This window comes from Juglans microcarpa x Juglans regia, chromosome 5D (assembly GCF_004785595.1).
Source record: "Juglans microcarpa x Juglans regia isolate MS1-56 chromosome 5D, Jm3101_v1.0, whole genome shotgun sequence".
NCBI classification, from domain to species: Eukaryota; Viridiplantae; Streptophyta; class Magnoliopsida; order Fagales; family Juglandaceae; genus Juglans; species Juglans microcarpa x Juglans regia.
The window spans coordinates 14,162,817-14,184,016 of record NC_054602.1 but is presented as its reverse complement, the minus strand read 5'-3'; the positions used below and the strand labels follow the sequence as shown (position 1 = coordinate 14,184,016).

Genomic DNA, 21,200 nt, shown 5'->3' with positions numbered 1-21,200 from the left:
GAAGTTGAAATTTATATAATATATATATATATATATATATTATTTTTATCATGTTGGTGAAATTTTTTGGAGTGTACATTATTATAAATGAAGCTCGCTAAACATTGTTTTCAAAAGCCTGAGGCAAGAGAGCCTCATCATGTACGTGCCCACGGCCCGTGCACCGCTGCAAACAGCTTACTATTTTTTATTTATACAAGGATTGATTCATTATGAAAAAGAGCTTACTATTTTTTTTTATTGGACTTTGTTAACGGTCGATCGTTATTTTTAATAAAAAAAGTATAAAGATAGATATATTATATAGACAATGTCACTTTATTATAGTAAGATGAGATTAATAGATGTGTAAATATGGTGTACATAATTTTTTATAAATTAATCGATATATAGTTATAAATTATAATTATAATTAATTACAATAATTTTTTATAAATTAATCGATATATAGGACAATAATTTTCCTGTTATTCATAAACCATTAATGGAGATAGATATCTTTCACTATATATCTTTAATTTCTCCATTAAAGTGATCGAACATGAGTTATAAGGACCGGTTCAAAGCAAGTAGATAATGAAAAGACTCGCACGAAAACAAATCAAGAATGACAAAACAAATTCCATACGTGTCTAGCTAGCTACGGCCCATATATCCATCGTAGTCTTCATGTGACATGAAAAATATGACAGCTATGAATATGTATTCCCCATCAATCAATATATTTTCACGAAGACATACATGCATTTGACTTTTTCTATGACGATGATTCATGACTGAATAATGATAGGATTATTTATTTATTATATTTTATGTTTGATTTTTTTATTTTTTATTTTACTTAATTATTAAAGAAGTGAGTATTAATAAAATTATATATTTTTTTAATTTTTTCTTAATGTTTAAAGATGTTAAAAAAATACTTAAAAAAAAATAATAATTAAAAAAAAAACTTGTAATGACTTTAAGGATCTTATCACTACCCTTCATGACTCGTTTCCATGTAGGGTCCTACTTTAATTTTACACTCTGTTTGTATATAGAAATAGTTTTATGGTCGGGTACCACCACTCCATTTGACCGCTAGGTTAAATTGGTCTTTTATTATTATTACTTTTTTTATTTTTTTATCATTTTAAAACATTTTTAAAAAAATATAAAAAAAATATCAATACACTAATAGTCACTTCCTTAACTATTAAGTAAAGATAAAAATTTAAAAATAAAATAAAATACATGAGATGTCAAAATGAGGGGACAAATTGAGTGGGCAAAGTAGTATTTTTCTAGTTTTATTTCATATCATCTTATCTCGTTATTATATTTTTTTAAAAATTTTTACACAAAATATAATAAATAATTCAATTTTTTCAAATTTTAAAATAATAATAATATTAAAAAATAATATTCTAACAATATTTTATTCAACTCATTTAAAATTATCTCATCTCATTTCATCTCATTTTACTTTTCAAACGAGCCCTTAATATATGATCATAGAGCAAAGATATACAATATATATGCAGAAGATGATGATCAGAAGTACTGATGAGGAGATCAAGGGAATTTGATGCTGAGATTGATGCATTAATGATCGATCTTTTGCTCAGCAAACATGCTGATGATCAAACATATTGTTGATGAAGTACTTGCCTTTCTTTCGGTTGTTGTCGGCCTCATGATGATCAGCTGCTTGCTGGGCACAAACATACTTGCTTCTGCTACTGTACCTCGAGATGAAGGTAGGTTTGATGTAACTAATTCATTCTCGTTTGCTTTTCATCTTTTCTGAAAGCAAATAGATGATATATCTCATGAATTAATCCATGATGAATATGCATGTATTTAGTACTGTTTTCTTCATCGAATAATCTCTAAAAATAAGTAATTATAATCCCTTTGGCTGCACATATATATGGGTCATGCATGTACTGATCAAGAACCAATTAGCTAGTGATGATCACAATTAGAATCAATCATATATTAATAAACACAGATTAATATATATATGGTTATATACTAACTAATTTGAATTAAGATTGGAGATTATATATAAATAATACTAAATACAGTCGTAGGGCATGCAAACCTTACACACTTCCTTTAAAAAGAAGTTAGGTTTGTAAACGATAAACACAAGCAGACTGGGGATATAATTGAAGATCTAGAGACATAGAATTTACCTATAGTTCAATCACTAGATAATGTCTTTGTATAATATACAAACTTTGTGACTTGATTCTCTATATATAATAATATATCCCCTGCACAATGTATAGTGCAGAGAATTGAGCCTCAAAACACTGTTATTTCTTTACTTTATCATTGTATCAAGAGCCTATTGACCCACATCCAATCCTATGGCCTCTCAATCACCTCCTCCCCCCCCCCCCGCCGTCCCATGTTTCCTCTTCAGAATCTGCCCCTATTATCTCCACCAATAATTTCTCTCGCTTTCTTTCTCTTAAACTCACCAAAGACAATTATTTGCTTTGGAAGACCCAACTATGCCCATATTTACAAGGACAACAACTCTTTAGCTATGTCCATGGGAGTATATCATCTCCTCCTCAATTTATCGACGATGCTCCTAATCCAGACTCAATGGTATCACCAGGATCAAGTTCTTCTTAGTCTCCTGGTTTCCTCTCTTTCTAAAGGGGTTTTAACCTAGGTCGTTGGCTTCAATTCTTCTCGTGCTATCTGAATAGCCCTTGAACATACACATGTTCTCTTCAGCATCTCATACACGTATTACCTACATCCGGTTTCAACTCTATACATTAAAGAAAGGCGATTCCTCGATCTTAGATTATTATCAGAAAGTCAAAATACTTGCCGATACTCTTGTAGCCATTGGCAAACCTCTTGAAGAATTTGAAATAATTTCTTATTTACTTGTTGATTTGGATTCTTCATATGACTCATTGGTGACCTCTGTCACCACACGGGTGGACCCTCTCTCCTTGGACGATCTCTTTGGCCACCTCCTCAATTTTGAAGCTCGCCTTGATTAACAGAATTCAGCAATTGAACTCAACATTGCATCGACAAACCTTGCTAGCAAACCTGACGCTACACGAGGACACGGTTACACCAACTGTGGTAGCCCCAATAACTCCTCTTGTGGTCGTGGTCGTGCCTTGTCTAATACTTTTTAATCTTCCTCCCATCCAATGTGTCAAGTCCATGCAAAATCTGGTCAAACGGCTCTCAATTGTTGGCATCGCTTTGATCACTCCTATCAAGCATCTCAACAGCTCCTTATAGCATAGGTTGCTGCCCCTAACCCTGGATTCGATCCACATTGGTATGCCAATACAGGTGCTACACATCATTTAACTAATGAGTTTCAAAACATGAATCTCCATGCTTAGCCATATCAGGGTCAAGATCAGATTCAAATTGGGGATAATTTAGGCTTGCCTATAGCCCACGTTGGGGTCTCTCATTTTTCCATCCCTCATACTACTTTTATTTTGAAACAACTATTACATGTACCCAGTGTGAGTAAAAATTTAGTATCTATTAGCAAGCAAATTCACCACTGATAACATGTTTTTCTTGAATTTTATGGCCAGTACTTTTACGTAAAAGACGAGGAAATGGGTCAAATACTATTGCATGACAAGACTAAGGACGAACTTTATCCGCTGTTCCCAACCTTCACAACCACATTCTCACCACAAGCATTCCTCTCCTCCTGAGTGTCACTTCAAACATGGCATTCCAGACTTGGTCATCCCTCTATGCGAATTGTTAAAACTATTATGTCTAGGTTTTGTCTTCCAATGTCTTCACATAAATTAGAGTCTGTATGTGGCGCTTGCCAACAGGGCAAAAGCCACCAGTTACCTTTCGAGTCGTCTGTCTGTCCTTCTCAAGGTCCTTTAGATTTAATATTTTCGGATGTTTGGGATCTTGCCCCTTGTCTTTCTACTTTTGGCAATAAATACTACATAATTTTTGTTGATCATGATAGTAAATTTTCTTGGCTATATCCCATCTCTAATAAATATGATGTACTACCTACATTTCGCTCATTCTCTCTACATGTTGAACGTCTATTCAATCGCAAAATTAAAATGCTTTAATTTGATAGGGGTGGTGAATATCGCAGCCTAGGAAAATTTCTCGCCTCCGTTTGGAATTCAACATCGTCTCACATATCCCTATATTCACCAACAAAATGGCTTTGTCGAACGTTGGCATCGCCATATTATTGAAACTGGGCTTGCCATGCTCTCCCAAGCTTCTGCCACATACCAATATTGGGACTTTGTTTTTCAACTCACCTATTACTTAATCAATTGTCTCCCTATGCCTGGTCTGTCAAATATCTCCTTTTCAAAAGCTATTCCAAAACTCACCTGCTTACAATCTATTGCTTGTTTTTGGATGTGAGTGTTGGCCTTACATGCGGCCATACCAGTCACATAAAATGCACTTTCGTTCCAAGAGATGTATCTATTTAGGTCTGAGTTCTCAACATCATGGCTATCTTTGTTTAGACCCCTCCACTGGCACTATATACACATCCTGCCAAGTAGTATTCAAGGAGTCAAATTTTCATTTCGCCCACTCCAATCCTACTATGTCTTTTGCTCCTAGTGACATGCCCACTTCCTGTAAACCTATGCATTCCACCCCTTATACCTACCTCCAATATTAAATCTGTCCTTGGACCGGCCCCATCTTCAACCTGTCTCCATCCCACCTTGCGTCAAACACATTGTCTTCTAACCCTTCTTCCATACTTGGCCCGTATCCATCACCTTTTTTCTCATCTAGTCCCACACCTCCTACCCTATCATCCACTTCCACCACTAACAACCTCGCCAATCCCTAGTCCCACCACCGTTAGTATCATGCCCCTGCGAACTCATCCAATGCGTACAAGGCTCCAAAATGCCATCTCAAAGCCAAATACTCACACTGATGGCACAGTACGCTATCCACTACTTGCAGTATGTAACCCACTAGAAACAGAGCCTACATGTTTCAGCTCAGCTACAAAAATTCTAGAGTGGCGCTAGCCATGGATGATGAGATCAATGCTTTACTCTGTAATGGTACCTGGTCTCTTGTAGTGCCCACCTTAGACATGAATATAGTTGGGTTCCGATGGGTATATAAAATCAAGCAACGTCTGGATGGTTCACTAGACTAGTCCACTCGATTTTCAAGACACTTTCAGTCCAGTTGTAAAGCCATGCACCATTCGACTAGTCCTTGCACATGCAGTTTCTCATAAGTGGCCTATCTGAAAATTGGATGTACAAAATGTATTTTTGTTTGGTTTCCTTCAAGAGGAGGTTTATATGCAAAAACCATCAAGTTTTATCCATCATCAGAAGCCGAACCATGTATGCAAGCTTCACAAAGCCATCAACGATCTAAAATAAGCTCCACAAGCTTGGTATTCAAGACTAAGTGACAAGCTTCTCTCCCTTGGCTTTACAAACTCTAAAGCTGACACATCTTTATTTGTATACAAGGATACCTCGGCCACAATTTATTTCTTTGTCTATGTTGATGACATAGTGATCACCAGCTCTAATGATCATGTTCTGATCTCTCTAATGACATCTCTTGGTCTAGACTTTGCAATTAAAGATATGGGCCGGTTGCACTTTTTTGTGGGTATTGAAGCTAGCTTCATTCCATTCTTCCTCAACCTTTTCAAGCGAACAAACATGCTCGATGCCAAGCTTGTTTCTTCACCCATGTCAACTACTCATTCGCTTTCTCTACATGATGGCAATCCAGTTGAAGATGAGCACCTGTATCGCAACACTATGGGAGCTTTACAATAGCCCTCCTTAACAAGACCAAATATAAGCTTTGCTATCAACAAGGTGTGTCAGTTCATGCACTGTCCAACCAAGCCCCACTAGACGGTCGAAAAATGAATTTTAAGGTATACTCAGATGGCTGCATACTCAAATGCCAATTGGGCTGTCTCTTCTGAGGATAGACGATCGACAAGTGGCTATGGTGTATTTTATGGTGACAGTCTCATCTCATGGAGCTCGAAAAAGAAATCAACTGTTGCCAAATCGAGTACAAAGTCAGAGTATTGAGCCATTGCTAATGCCACAACAGAGTTGCTCTGGATACAATCACTATTGAAGGAACTCAGAATCTTTCTACATCATCCTCCAATTCTTTGGTGTGACAATGTAGGGGCTATTTATCTCACAGCTAATCCAGTTTTTCATGCTTGTACAAAGTACATGGAATTTGATTTCCATTTTGTATAGGAACGAGTATCACAAGGAAGTCTAACTGTCTGTTTTCTATCAAGTAAGGATTAGCTCGCAAACCACTTGGCTCAACACGATTTGTCTTTTTAAAAGACAAGCTTCATGTGGTAGATCCACAATTCAGTTTGAGGGGGCGTGTAAACGATAAACACAAGCAAGCCGAGGATAAGATTGAAGATCTAGAGACATAGCGTTTACCTATAGTTCAATCACTAGATAATGTATTTGTATAATATACAAACTCTGTGACTTGATTCTCTATATCTAATAATATATCCTCTGCACATGTAGTGAGTTGAGCCTACAAACACTCTGTTATTTCTTTACTTTATCAAGGTCTACGGTTACAAAAATGATATTTCAGTCTTAGACCTATCTATTTTTTCAAAGAGAATAGGTAAAATTTCCACAACCTAAAACTGCAAATATTATTTCTCCTTATCTATTCAACATGCATTCATGTGATGTTTACTTAGATTGTGATATGTTTGTATTATTGCAGTCGATGCTCTCCAGCAAATTGCAGAGACAATGGGGGCTACTGATTGGAAGTTTAATGCCAATACTTGCCAAGTCGAAACGGTTATGTCGGGTCCGCCGCCGAGCCTTCCGAGAAGAAAGTTAGTTGCAATTGCCAATTCGAGAACAATACCCGCCACATCGTACACATGTATGTTATCGTAATTGTATGCACTTGCGAGGTACCCTAGCTCTAGCTCATACATTAGGAAACATTGTAACATTGGACAATGTAAACATTTTGGGCGTACGATTACACCCTAAACATTTGAAACAAGTTCTGTTCTCAGATAGAAATATGTAAAGTATTAATTTTGGCGGTCATAATGGATGAAAAGTAGGTAGTATGACAAAATCTTGACGAAGGGACGACGATGGGATCTTAAAAGATGTTGTAAAATATTCATTTTTTTCTATAATTTGATATATAGATCAATGCAAGATCTTAATAATTTAAAGGTATAAAATTTATTTTTCTTTTCTTAAATTTCTTGAATCCAAATTTTATCTACCGTATTTTAAGATCAACCTTCTGGCGGCACTACGTCTCTATCCTAGGTTTATGACTTCTTGTTTGTGCATTTTGGTTTATTGTTTGCAGAGAACTTAAGTGGTTCAGTCTTCCAGGTGTACTTTCTCCTGAGCTGGTTCGGCTTGGTTACCTCCAACACGTGTGAGCTATATTTCGAAGATGGACTTCAAAATTTTCTCTTTCTTTTCCAGGAAAGCTCAAAAATAAAATACAAACTAAACCCATATTTGCATTGACAGGGATTTGGCTTACAACTATCTAAGTGGGTCAATTCCAATCCAATGGGTTTCAACACAAATGAACTTTGTGTAAGCAATATAATTTACCTCTCGTTTTCATCAATTTAATTGTCGAGAATACTCGAATTCTTTGATGAATAAACTTGATAACCATTAATATTGCAGCTCTCTTCTCGGAAACCGGTTGTCAGGGTCGATACCAAAGGAATTGGGTAACTTTAGCAGTCTCAAATACTTGTAAGCTTTTTATTTTTACTTTGGGTATCCCAAGTTTTTTCTAGCAAAATGAAGTTGAGCACAGGTTGTGGTATCGCTTACGACATAAGATATGTGCATGCACAGGTTGTGGTATCGCTTACGACATAAGATATGTGCATTCGCTTATTTACTTCCCCATTATTGTGGAATTTAAGAGCTTATAATTGTTGTGCTTTTATCTGCTTTGAACACATTATATACGAAACACAACGCTGTTTGAGTTTGCGTGGTGGGAAATTGTTTACAAACGAAATGACAATTTCTTTTTTAATCAGGAATCTTGAAGCAAATCAATTTTCTGGAACCGTCCCCTCAGAACTTGGGAAGCTAGTTAATTTGGAAACTTTGTGAGTCCTTGTTATCATTTTGTTATTTTGTTATTTTTTATTTATTACTTAGTCGTATATACTGGTTGTTTTATTCTGAATGTTGATTTGTCAATTTGTCTGTAATATTTGTCCTTGCAGGATGTTATCCTCGAATAATTTGAGTGGAAATTTACTACAGGAACTTGGCGGGCTGAAGAACTTGACAGATTTGTAAGCTTTTCTATTACATCAAGCATATGAACTCTTGTTAATATATGGTAGGGTCAATGACGTTTTAATGCTCATCGCAGTCGCATAAACGATAACAACTTAAACGGAACGATACCAGATTTTATTCAGAACTGGAAAAATCTTGAGAGACTGTAAGTTCCTAAGCTTTCAGAATTTTGAATGCATTTCTTGGATTTGAGACAAGTAGTGTAACTGGGGCTTGTTAATTTTTCGCGATTGTTTCTTCCCCAATCAATGCAGAGAAATGATTGCTGGTGGACTTGAAGGACCCATACCATCATCTATTTCTGTTTTGGAAAAGTTAGAAGATTTGTGAGTGAAGATATTCTTGATCACTCTGTTAAATGATACACGTATTCGTATTTCTTTGTTAGTTATACTGATTGTACTCGGAGCATTGTTCCTGACCTTAGCTTTAAATACAGGAGGATTACTGATATAAGTGGGACAATTCAGGCTTTTCCAGATCTGACAAACATGACAGGCCTTACGAGAATGTATGTCGAATGATTTTTGTAATTATCATGAATCCTTATATTTAACTACTATCTGATTATCATACATGAATTGGTCCCTTTTTTTTCTTTTAGAATTATGAGGAACTGTAATATCTCTGGTGAAATTCCTCCCTACATGTGGAGTACTATGAATTCTCTGCGGATTCTGTAAGGACACAACAGTGTTTATCTTTTTTAACTTTTGTTTAGTATTTTTACCATATTCATATTTTTCCTTTGAAATTTGTATAGAATTGAGTAATAAATCAAGTAATGCCTTTGAATATAATGACTATGGGCTCAGCAATATTAGTTTCATATATATATATATATATATAATATATATGCCACTGTAATTTCACTGAATATTTGTCAGTTTTCACTTATCTTTAATAATGATCTCAATGTGACTTTAGTTTAATGATATCAATTTATCTCAGTAAAGTCATTAATGATCTCAATTTATGCAATGCATAGATGAAGTGCTAAGCAGTAAATACAAAAAAGGAAAAAGAAGAAAAAAAATTAAGGCTCTATTGATGCAGGAAACTTATTACTGAATGGAGTTTTCCTGTGAACTACTGGTCTCAGTTGATGTCCTGAATAAGATTTTAATAATGTTCATTAGTTTTTTATTATTTCTTCTGATGTTGCGATTGTGTTTTCTAGAGTCATCTGTCCCTTTCAGTTTTTGACAATCCCCAGCTGCAGCTAGGCCTGTGTTACAAATATACCTGAATGAGATTTTTACCCAGCAGGCTGGGGAGAATTCTCACCTAGAGGCATAATTTAGTTCTGTTAAAGTAATGGAATTATAAAAACCTTAAATAAAACTCAAAAAACTTGCTGAGGATCACCTGGATTGGGTATTAAGGATGAAGAAAGGAGCATTTGCAAATGGCTTTATTCCTCAAAAACTTGAGCTTTCATGTTTTTCGGTGTTAATACATTATTCCCCACCATTAGTTCTTTATATGGTGCTTGGTTCACTTGTACATACAAACTTAGGCTGCAAGAATGACTTATTCACATTGCATACAGCATATTACTGGACGTCCTATGGGGCAAAGTTATAAATATATGTTTATCTCATGATTTTTGACAGGGATCTTAGTTTCAACAAGTTAAGTGGAGAACTACCCAGTGTTATAAGCACAGAGAATTGGAAGTTTATGTAAGTTATGATATCAATATTCCAACTTTGTAAATGCATACTTTTGGAATGTAATCACGTCCTAGTATAAAATTACGATACTAATTGTGTCATGTGGCATGTGTCAGTTTCTTAAGTGGCAACTCGCTGAGTGGAGATGTTCCAGAGTCAATCTTGAAGAAAGGAACTAACGTGTATGTTTCTCATCTTGGATGCCCAATCTTTTTAGTCTTCTATTAGTTGAGAATAGATGTTTTTTTACCCCTGTAATATACAGTTGTTGACTGGTTGTTCTCTCTATCTCTTGATTTGTCAACTTTCACCGAAAATGAGGCTTGAGATATGTTATTTTTGTAGATATATAGAAGTGTAAGGACAGTTGATTGATATTGGAACTCTACAAACTTTACTAGCTACTATTAAGTAAGAAATCAGTTCCCAGTTTGAATGCAGTCTCCATGTAGGGTTGCCGGGTAGGAACTTGTATGAATACATTCATGATTTTAGAGATACATGTGTCATGCCCTATTAAGAAAACTTCTAATGTTAAATTTTAGAAACAAATGAAATAAAACTTTGAATGACAATAAAGAAATTTTTGTAGGGACACTCAAAACTCACAAATTAAGAATTGACATTCTTTATGAATCAAAATGTTTTATTTAAGAAGATGAAGTTCATCTTTCTCTTGTTTGGGAATGCAGGGATCTCTCGTACAATAACTTTACATGGCAAAGTGAAGAGCAGCCTGCTTGTAAAACCAAGTATAGTGAAATGATTCCTTCTTTGTTGATATAATTATCTATTTACTTTCATGTTTTATACAGAAAGTATGTAATAATAGTTATTCACTCTTATTTTCTTTAACAGAGATCTGAACTTAAACTTGTTCCAAAGTTCTCCAAAGGAAAATGGCTTGTAAGTTACTTAAACTAAGAAGTTTGATGATATGGTGCTTATTCCTTATCATACCTTGTTTTCTATTTTTATAATATGTATTCTGGAGTCAACCCCCTGCCCAAAAGATTTTTTTTTTTTTTTTGGGGGGGGGGGGGGGGGGTGGGGTTGCTTAAAAATGAGAAATAGAAAAAAAGAAAAGAAACAATCTTGTGCATTCACCACGTAAAGCCAGCCAGTATACTTACTTTCTTCTTTAGCTTGGCCACCTGACAGTAGCTATATTTTTCTCCATGATTGTTTTTTATATTTAGCAGTATTATGTTGAATGATGTCTAGGTAGTGCTAATCCTTCCGTTCTTCACTTGTTAAACCAGAAGGGAATTTCGTCCGTGCATGAAGGATTTCAAGTGTAGTCAATGTAAGTGTGCTTTCTCAGTCTTACTGAAATTACAAGATTACACCTTGAAGGGGGTGAATAGGTGTATGTCACAATTCTTTGTTCTTTTAATTAATCCCAAGTTTAACAATGTTTATTAAATTTCAAATTAGCCCAAATGCATCAAATAACAATATTGAACAGAGATATAAATATGAATGATAAAGCAAAACAAGCCACTTGTTTTGACCCTACCGCAGTAGTAGCCAAAACCTCTGACAATCTTCAAACTTCACTTCTTCTCCTGGAACCTCCAGTGGCAGATCACTCGTCAAAATCTTTGAATCTTCATTTTAGTCTTTAAGAACTCCAAGAGGCTGTATCTTTTGAGAAAATAGGAGAAAGACTCCTCTATGTGTATTTCCTCTCGGCACACACTTATGGTTGATCAATATCGGATTGGGTAGTTTGGAAGTGAATTTCGTGCTCCTTTAAAGAGTCATTGGGCTGAAATAACTCATTTTTTAATTTTCAATTCCAGCTGTAAGGACAGGTTGTCGACAGGATGTTGTCTCTCATTCAAATCTTCTGATAACCTTATCAAACATCCCAACTTGAAATTCTACTAAAAAAATAACTTATTACGGATTTTATCTGAACCACTATTCAAATGCCAAACCCAATTAAAAATATAACACACTATAGATGAGATTACTCACTCTCTAAAGCTTAATCCCAACAAATTAGTGATAATCTTGTCTATTGTGATAAGATTACCCACTCTCTAAAACTTGATCCCAACAAATTAGAGAAAATCTTATCCATTGTTTTGAACACCGAATTTGGCCAACACAAAAAGAAACTAACACTTACTATGTTATATTGCTTCAAAATATAAGTATGGCTCACAATTGTTTCTTGGATTTCTTCAAGAATCAGGAAATCTTGGAATGTAGTCATCTTTAACTGCTTTAATCTGTTATCCCATAAAGTAGTAATTTAATTGACAGGAAATTTAGTGACATGCGGAGAGGGCTTGAGTTAAGTGCATGGACTATAATTGTAAGATATTTATGTTACTTCCATTTGGTTCTTGAGAATGTTATGTATCATATGGACTTTAGCTTGAAAGTTAGTATTCTATAATTAGTTTCCAAGATTTCCTAGGGAAAAGAAACAAAAACTCTTAGATCTTTAAACTTTTATTGTTCATGACCAAGAAAAGAAGACACTCGACTCAATGATGCATAATTTTATTTTCTGGTTTGCTATGTAGCTTACTTGGAATGAGATTTTGATTCTTGGAAATTGAACATTGAAAGCAACCCCTTGTGGTTGGCTCAAGTGGTAAAGGCCTTGATTTTGGTAGTATACTCTCTCCAGGTCCAAGGTTTGAATCCTCTTGGGTGCAAACAATTTCTAGGGGCCATCGAACTGGGGGAATTTCCCCTTGAATTACCGGAGGTGTACTTGTGGGAAACTCCTTGCCGAAAGCCTATGCACTCCTGGGAATAGTTGAGACTTTGTTCTTGGACATCGGGTGCCAATAAAAAAAAAAGAAATTGAACAATGAAAGCATCAGATCTGGATTTCAATATATATTTTTTAGTGTGTTATCCCCTAAAACAACAAAGCTTCAATAATTAAGCAGGTTTTGTTTTAAAATTTATTGCTAGCCATTCATGCAATTCGATGTGATGATTCTAATCAATGATGTGAAATTGAGTGTGTACATTTGCATATGCGTGTGTATTTTTTTGTTCTTGTTGTGGCCTATTTACTTCTGCACTATCTTCATAGAATCTTAAGCTTCTTTATTTGATTCCTTTTACTGCATATCGAATGGGGCAGATTCGCATTCTTTATACATAAATTGTGGTGGAGATGATGTTAAAGAAGGAGACATTGTCTATCAAGGAGATGCAAATGCTGATGGTGGTGCTGCAACATTCTTTTCTAGTGAGAATGGTCACTGGGGACTAAGTAGCACGTGAGACTTCATGGATGACAATGATTTTCAAAACACTCATTATGTTGAAAGTTTGACTTCACCAAACATCTCTGCATTGTATTCTGATGCTCGCCTTTCTCCTCTATCTCTTACTTACTATCAATATTGTTTACAAAATGGAAGTTACACTGTGAGCCTACACTTTGTGGAGATACAATTTACGAATGACAAAACATATGACAGCCTTGGGAGGCGCATATTTGATATACACATTCAGGTAAGTCATCACAATCATACAATATATGCTTACTAAATTTGTCTGGGTACGTGAACCTTCATACTCCCTTTTGCGTATAGTTAAAGTTGTACTAATATAACTGATCATACTTCAGTTCTCTAGAAATTGACGTACTAGGATGCTCTCTTGAGTTTTTACTGTTTCCTTTTAAATAGCTGGTTAACCCTTTTTACCCATATCATTGCATGAGTCCTTCTACATGTGCCAATGGGTTCTTGGGTGCCCATGCTTTTTGTGAATTTGCTAAAAAGGTTTTAAATAGGCTACTATGTTTCAGGAAAAATTAGTGGAGCAGGATTTCAATGTAACAGCTGCAGCCTATGAGGTTGTTAACCCAGTTACAGAAAAATATAATGCCAGTGTTGAACAAGGTATATTGGAAATCCGCTTCTATTGGGCTGGAAAAGGGACAACGCGAATACCTAAAAGTGGAGTTTATGGTCCCTTGATATCAGCTATTTCTGTGGAACCCAGTAAGTAGTTTTTCTTGTTAATAGTATTCTAATCACCAGCGTTGTTCCTGCATTAGAATTGTAGACATTGTACAAGGACGACTGATCTCATCTTAGAGATTTCCAAAATTTCCATATCAATAAAGTTAAGTAGTTGATCTGGTTAGCTAAGATTAATGCTCTCCTCAAGATTAATGAGTATATGCAATTAGAAACTTAATGGTTCATCTCAAAGTCCTGAATTCAGTGATATCGAAAATTCTACCAACATCTACAACTACCTTATTGTCCATGTGAGAAAATAAATATGTATGCTTTCAATCAGTATCGTAACATCTATTCATTTGCATACTATAAATCTATCCATTCAAAAACCTAGAGTTGCTGGGGTAGATGAAGTTCTATTGAGGGCATTGGAGATTTTGCTCATTCCACTAGATATGTGGTGTGTGATGGATCAGAGATAAGGTTCTGGCATGATGTTTGGTGCGAAGATCAATCTTTTAAGGTGACTTTCCCAAGTGAATGAACACTACTTGTTTTCAGGACGCTTTGGTTGCAGATCTTTTACAGTTTTTTAGTGATGCTTCTCAGTTGGATGTGGAGTTTATCAGAGCGATAAAAGATTAGAATGTTTGTAATCTATTCGGCATAGAACTGGTGTTTAGGATAAGCTTTATTGGGCTCGCCCAAAGCATGATGTGTTTGAGTTGAAATCCTTTTATTATATTTTACATATATCTCTCATGATAGTAACCCTTTTCTTTGGAAGAATATTTGGCGGAACAAAGTACCTTCTCCAAGAGTTGCTTGTGTCCCTTTTGGACAGCTTCTATAAGGAAGATCGTTACTATGGATAATTTAAGAAAGAGGAGCATTATAGTGATGATTGGTGTTGCATGTATAGGAGTGTGGAAACAATAGGTCAACTTTTCTTGCATTGTGAGGTGGCTTGTTCTCTTCGGAATGCAATTTGGCTTGTTCAGATTAGATTGCCTCGTAGTGTGATGGAGCTTTTGGCACTTCAGAAGGGGAGGTTTAATTGTTCTCGGAGACAAGTTTTGCGGAAGATGATTAAGGGTTGCTTATTGTGGTGTGTATGGAGAGAGAAATGACCGATCGTTTGAGGATAAGGAGAAGATGGTCACAGCCCTCAAGGATTTATTTTTCAGAACTTTGTATCATTGGATGTTTGCTCATTTTTCATTTTTTTTTTCTAACTTTCAGGTTTTCCTTATCCTTTTTTCTTCTTTTTGCTTGGTGTTTCTAGTGTATGCACCCTGTGTAGTGTAGCAACACATTCGTTTTATCATTAATAAAGCTCTACTTACTTATCACAAAAAAAACTATAGTTGCTAATTAGATAGTTTATTATGCACGACTATAAAACTAAATTTATTCTTACAAAAATGGGTTTTAGTAGATCATTTTATTCAAGTAATAATCCTTCAATCAATGTAATCACTCCAAGATTCCATTTTTGAGTACCACTCTCGGTCTTTGGTTAGCTCATTGAAGTGATTCTTCGGAATGCATAATCTAACAGTGTTGTATATTGCTGCTACTCCTTTTGATGCTTGTACAAACATCTTTTGCCTCGTTTGATTTGATCATGTACTATGAAGATATGACTGATCTGTTCTATGTGGAATCAAGTGGAAACTTTTTTTGACTTCTTCCATAATTATGAGCTTTTCTTATCTAGGTGCAAGCTAGTTTTCAATTTCAGTTGTACACTTAAATCTATGTATGCTTTGAGATTCTCTCCTCATTTCTAAAGTTAACTCCTGATTCTAATAGTCGCTTTGTTGGTTATTTTCACTAGACTTTGTACCTCCCTCAGAAGGGGGAAAGACAAGGATTGCACCAATTATTATAGGAGCTGTTGGGTCATGCCTCATATTCTTGGCATCGTGTGTCCTTTGGTGGAGGTGCTATTTTAGAGCCAAATCTGGGAGAGAACAAGGTTTGGGTGTTGTCAGATGCACATATTATTGCTTCAGATAAAATAAAAAATAATTTATTTTCCTATTTTTATCACTGAATCATTGTTTTGTGCACGAGTGCCCACTATCTTGTGAGATCTATTTTTCTTAACGATTTTTCATTTTTTTAAGAATTTAACAGTGTTTGTAGGATGTTTAGCTACATTGAAATTTATCAACTCCGTTTATGCATTGATGTCTCACTTCTCTTAGGTAACAAAACCTAGGATTTTCTGATGGCATTATAAGCACGTTGGTTGTTTGTATCTATATTGGTTTATTAATCCTTTAAGGAAATCATTTAATTGTTTAGTTAATATTGTTTTCAAGCATGTGAAAATAAAGTATTCAGTTTCACATTCGTATTCAGTTTTAACTTGTCAATTGGAGCAACAACTATAAAATTTAACGAAATCTGGTTGCTTTCTTCTATGAATGTCTAGAAATTGTTTATGATTTGCTTGTCCTTGATGGGGTGCTTGCACTGATTTTTAAATCTGTTTTGAGAATCTTTTTGTTTTTGTTTGTTTGATAAACTAAAATGGTATTATTCTAATTTCATGTACTTAGTTAAATGTATAGACAAAAGAACTATGGGAAGAGCCACTTTCAAATCTTCTTTCCAGCCCTATGTTCCTGTTTCCTTTCTTCTATTTCTCAGCACTCATCTTTTATTTCACCGAATACCGTTTCCCTGTTGATACATTTTGAACAACTATGTAAGCAGAATTTCTAAATCCATGTGTTTGTGTCTTTGAATTTCAGAGTTGTCTTTCAATCAATTGTAGGATAAAGTGTGGTTTGTTAAATAGCTGAAGAGATCAATTAAGAAAATAGTTTGTAAATTAGAAAGCCTGTGTACTTGGATGTTAGAACTTAGGCCTTGCTTTGTGTAGAATGGGATTCTTTGTAATAGTAAAGAGAAATTATATTTGCTAATGTGCCAGTTCATTGACTTCTATGGTATACTTTCCTCTCATGGAACAGATCTTAAAGGACTAGAGCTCCAAACAAATTCTTTTAGTTTAAAGCAAATTAGCATTGCCACTAATAATTTTGATCCCGCAAACAAGATTGGAGAAGGTGGATTTGGACCTGTCTACAAGATATTCAAGCTAATCCTGAGTTATAATAAATCATACTGCTGTATGGTCTTTTCTTCAAGAGTGTAAATTTTTCTCCTTTTCATGACTGGTATGTAGGGTCTGTTAGCTGATGGTACTGTAATTGCTGTAAAGCAGCTCTCATCTAAATCAAGTCAGGGAAATCGTGAATTTCTGAATGAGATAGGCATGATCTCTTGTTTGCAACACCCAAATCTTGTGTGAAACTTTATGGCTGTTGTATTGAAGGTGATCAACTGTTGCTCGTATATGAATATCTGGAGAATAATAGCCTTGCCAGAGCCTTGTTTGGTGAGAATTATGCTGTGCAATTTACTTAATGGATGGTGTTACATTGCAAAAATAGAGTACAAACTTCACAATTGTTACTTATACGTTAATGGATTTTGCCTTGTCAATATATAGGGCCTGAAAAACATCAACTGAAATTGGACTGGCCGACTAGGCACAAGATTTGTGTTGGAATAGCTCAAGGTTTAGCTTTTCTTCATGAAGAATCAAGACTCAAGATTGTTCACAGAGATATAAAAGGTACCAATGTCTTGCTTGATAGGGAGCTGAATCCCAAAATTTCCAATTTTGGATTGGCTAGGCTTGATGAAGGGGAAAAAACCCACATCAGTACCCGAATAGCTGGAACAATGTAAGCTACAAATTTTATTTCTTTTTCCTGCATCCCCGACCGTTAAGAAAAGTATCTCATCATCTTTTATCTTCACTCGCAGTGGATATATGGCACCAGAATATGCTCTTTGGGGTTATTTAACCTACAAAGCTGATGTTTACAGTTTTGGAGTTGTGGCATTGGAAATTGTTAGTGGGAAGCACAATATGAGTTATGGACCTGCAAGTAATTGTGCCTGTCTTCTAGATTGGGTAGTTCTCTACTTTTATGTCCTGTACTTTTTTTAATCTAGTACGGATTCTGTGACTGATGCTGTGCTGCCTCTCAATCTGCATTTTAATTTTTCTTGGAATACTTAGAATTCTCTAACTCCACACATCTTGTGCTTTTATTAAACAAATTAATTCTTTTGTGTCTCTTCCATAGAAATGATAGTAATTGTTCCTTCAACCTAAAATACACTTCAAACAGTAGGATGAGGAGACTGTAAAGAAGATGAAGCAGTGTATAGTTTGGTCAAGAGCAGGTGAAGAGTGTGGTGAAACAAAAAGAAAAGGAAAAGATTCAGATAATCAGAATAATTAAGTTAATAAAATAAATGTCAGATTTACTCATATAATAGCTAATTACTTTATCCCTTGCAATTATGACATGCTCATTCTATACGTCTGTAAATCACTGTATAATCAAATTTGAATGTCCTTGCAATTTCCATGTTGGAAAGATGTATACATATTTTATATATATATATTTTTTTCATTGCAGGCCTGTCATCTGCAGGAAACCGGATGCCTAATGGAGCTAGTAGATCAAAAGCTTGGATCTGAATTCAACAATGTAGAAGCAGAAAGGATGATGAAAGTAGCTTTCTTATGCACTAATGCTTCACCCTCATTAAGGCCGACCATATCTGAAGTGGTAAACATGCTCGAAGGAACTACTGTCATTCCCGATGTGATTCCTGAAGCAAGTACTTATAGTAAAGATTTAAGGTTTAAAGCCATAAGAGACCATCACAGCCAGATGCAAAGTCAAAGTATGGAAGGAAGTCAGGATCATCGTTCAACATCAGTCGGTTCATTGCATGGCTCATCCTCTGCATCAGCCCATGACCTCTATGAAATTACTGATGAGTCATATCTGAGGTTCAAAGCCATGAGAGATAATTATATGCAGATGGAAAGCAAGACTTCAGAGGCAAGTCATGCCCAAAACTCGACGTCTATCTCCTCAGGCATTGGCCCTTCCTCAACATCAGAAGATCTGTATGAGATTAATTTGAAAAACCCATTGATTCTTTAAATCCTTCCCTTTCTGCATGCCGCCTTCTCCCTATAATATAATGTATGTTTGATAAGTAGTACAATTCAATTAGTTTAGCTACAATAATAAAAAATAATTTTAAAATATGTAAAGTGTGGTGTGGAATGATGAGTAGCATCGATCTTTTGAATTTGAGGCGTCTGAATATCATAAAATAAACCGAATAGTCAAATGTGAAATGAGAACTGCTTGAAGTTGATTGAACACTATCAAAATTAAGTAAACGAGGGAGTTAAATTAGCTGGTGTTTTTGGTGATACGGTAAGCTTACTTTTACAAGCTGGAAATTAGCATTGTGGTATTCTTTACAGGCAACCGATTGTCGGTGATCTCGAGTGCTTTACAACCTAATGATTTCCATACCCTTGTGAAAAGAAAAGGTGGTGCATTCGTGGAATTAACATTGGGTTTGAATATCTGCCTTTCCTTCGGACTTTTGGGGCCAAGTGGCCTGCTGTCTTTTTCCATTACTAATACTCTCTGGTTTGCACTGGTCAATGGTCAACTTAATTATTTTAATTAGTCTTGGATCCTCTTTATTTATTGATAGAATAATGATAGATTCACCGTTTGCAAGCTATTGCTAGCTCTAATATATGTTTTTTTATGTGTATTTTTTATTTTTTTTTTATATAGATTTTTTTAATAATTTTAAATATTTTAAAACAATAAAAAAATTCATAATATCATTAAAAAATACTTCCTTAATCACAAAATAAAATAAAAAATAATAAAAATACTTCCTTATTTACTTTGTGATTGAGGAAGTATTTTTTTATTTTATGATTAAGAATGTATTTTTTAATAATATTTTAAGTTTATTTTATTTTTTTAAATATTCAAAAGTATTAAAAAAATTTCTATAAAAAATAATTGAAAAAAAACACATAGAAAAACATAGAAATATTTAAGGAAGTACCTTATTGATATTGCTGCTTTTTTTCTCGTCCTATCCTTTTCCGAAGAATCATTGATTATTGCGTGGTAGAATTTATTCATTTGACCAACTTGCATGGAATAGTTGAACTCTGTGAGTATTAAGTACGGTCAGATTCGCTCATGCATGCATTTACGTTCCCACGTCGTTTCCTGTCACGTTTGATCTTATCTCCCGCACACCTTAAAAATAAGAGGGATGTCAACATCATTTAACACTACATATTTTATATATTTTAATATTATTTTTTATTTTATTTTTATTAATCTAATTAAGTTGTTTTATTTATCATCTATATATCACGTATTTATTATAAAAAAAATGAAAAAAAAATTAAAATAGATATAGTGTGTAATGTATAGAGATAATAAGTAAAATTATTTTAAAAATAATTTATTCACTTTAAATTTACTTTTTTAAAAGAATGTAGGAAATATACAAATCATTTTTCTTTACATGATAATCTACTTTAAATACATGCATCTTTTTGTTTTAGACAAAAAGGGTAGAGTGGGTGCGACGTTAATTGCTGCATGGCGAGAAGTTGCAGATTTTTTCTAATTTCAGTTCTAAATAGGAAATTCAATATGGATCTTTAAGAAGATGCTTGGGAAAGATGTTTTCTTAAGATCTTTTTATAAAGTTTCAAGAAAAAAGAGAGAAAAATTAAATAAAAATATTATTAGAATATTATCTTTATTCAAAAATTTAAAAAATTTATATTATTTTTGTGTTTTATTTAAGCAAATACTTGTAATGATTGGATGAAAAAATTAAGATTTAAAATTAAAAAGTATTTATATTTAAAAAGAAAATTATGAAAAATTTTGAGATAGATAGGATGGTCCAAAAATTATTGAACCACTAGCTAGCACGTACCCTACCTTGATCATGTGCCTAGCCACCTGGTGCATGTATGTTTGGAATATACAAAGTTCAAAATTGCTTTCTCTTCCAAATCAAGCCGCCACTTAAATTAGTGCAAAAAACTAAAAAAGCATACAAGCATTTGCATATTAATTGTTTTCGATTCTACACTAAGCAATCCGCCACACGTACGGAAGTTGTGAGAGATCGAAGGACATGAACTAAAGTTGTTTTCGATTCTATACAAAACAGTGGGTGTAAACAACAACCAATTCTCCTTGTAAACTTGGTTTCTTGTAACGAAATTCATGTTAAATTTTTTTTGCTTTTGAGCAAGT

At 34.5% G+C, this 21,200-nt stretch overlaps 1 protein-coding gene and 1 pseudogene across 1 annotated transcript; both read left to right on the top strand.

Moving 5' to 3' along the window:
* The first annotated feature begins 1,500 nt into the window (after positions 1-1,500).
* LOC121264574 lies at positions 1,501-7,201 on the top strand. The gene is made up of 2 exons (XM_041167832.1): positions 1,501-1,742; positions 6,769-7,201. Exons 1-2 carry the CDS (start codon positions 1,616-1,618, stop codon positions 6,948-6,950), a joined length of 309 nt encoding a protein of 102 aa, XP_041023766.1. The 5' UTR covers positions 1,501-1,615; the 3' UTR covers positions 6,951-7,201.
* LOC121265710 lies at positions 7,112-19,064 on the top strand (annotated as a pseudogene).
* The last annotated feature ends 2,136 nt before the right edge of the window (positions 19,065-21,200 follow it).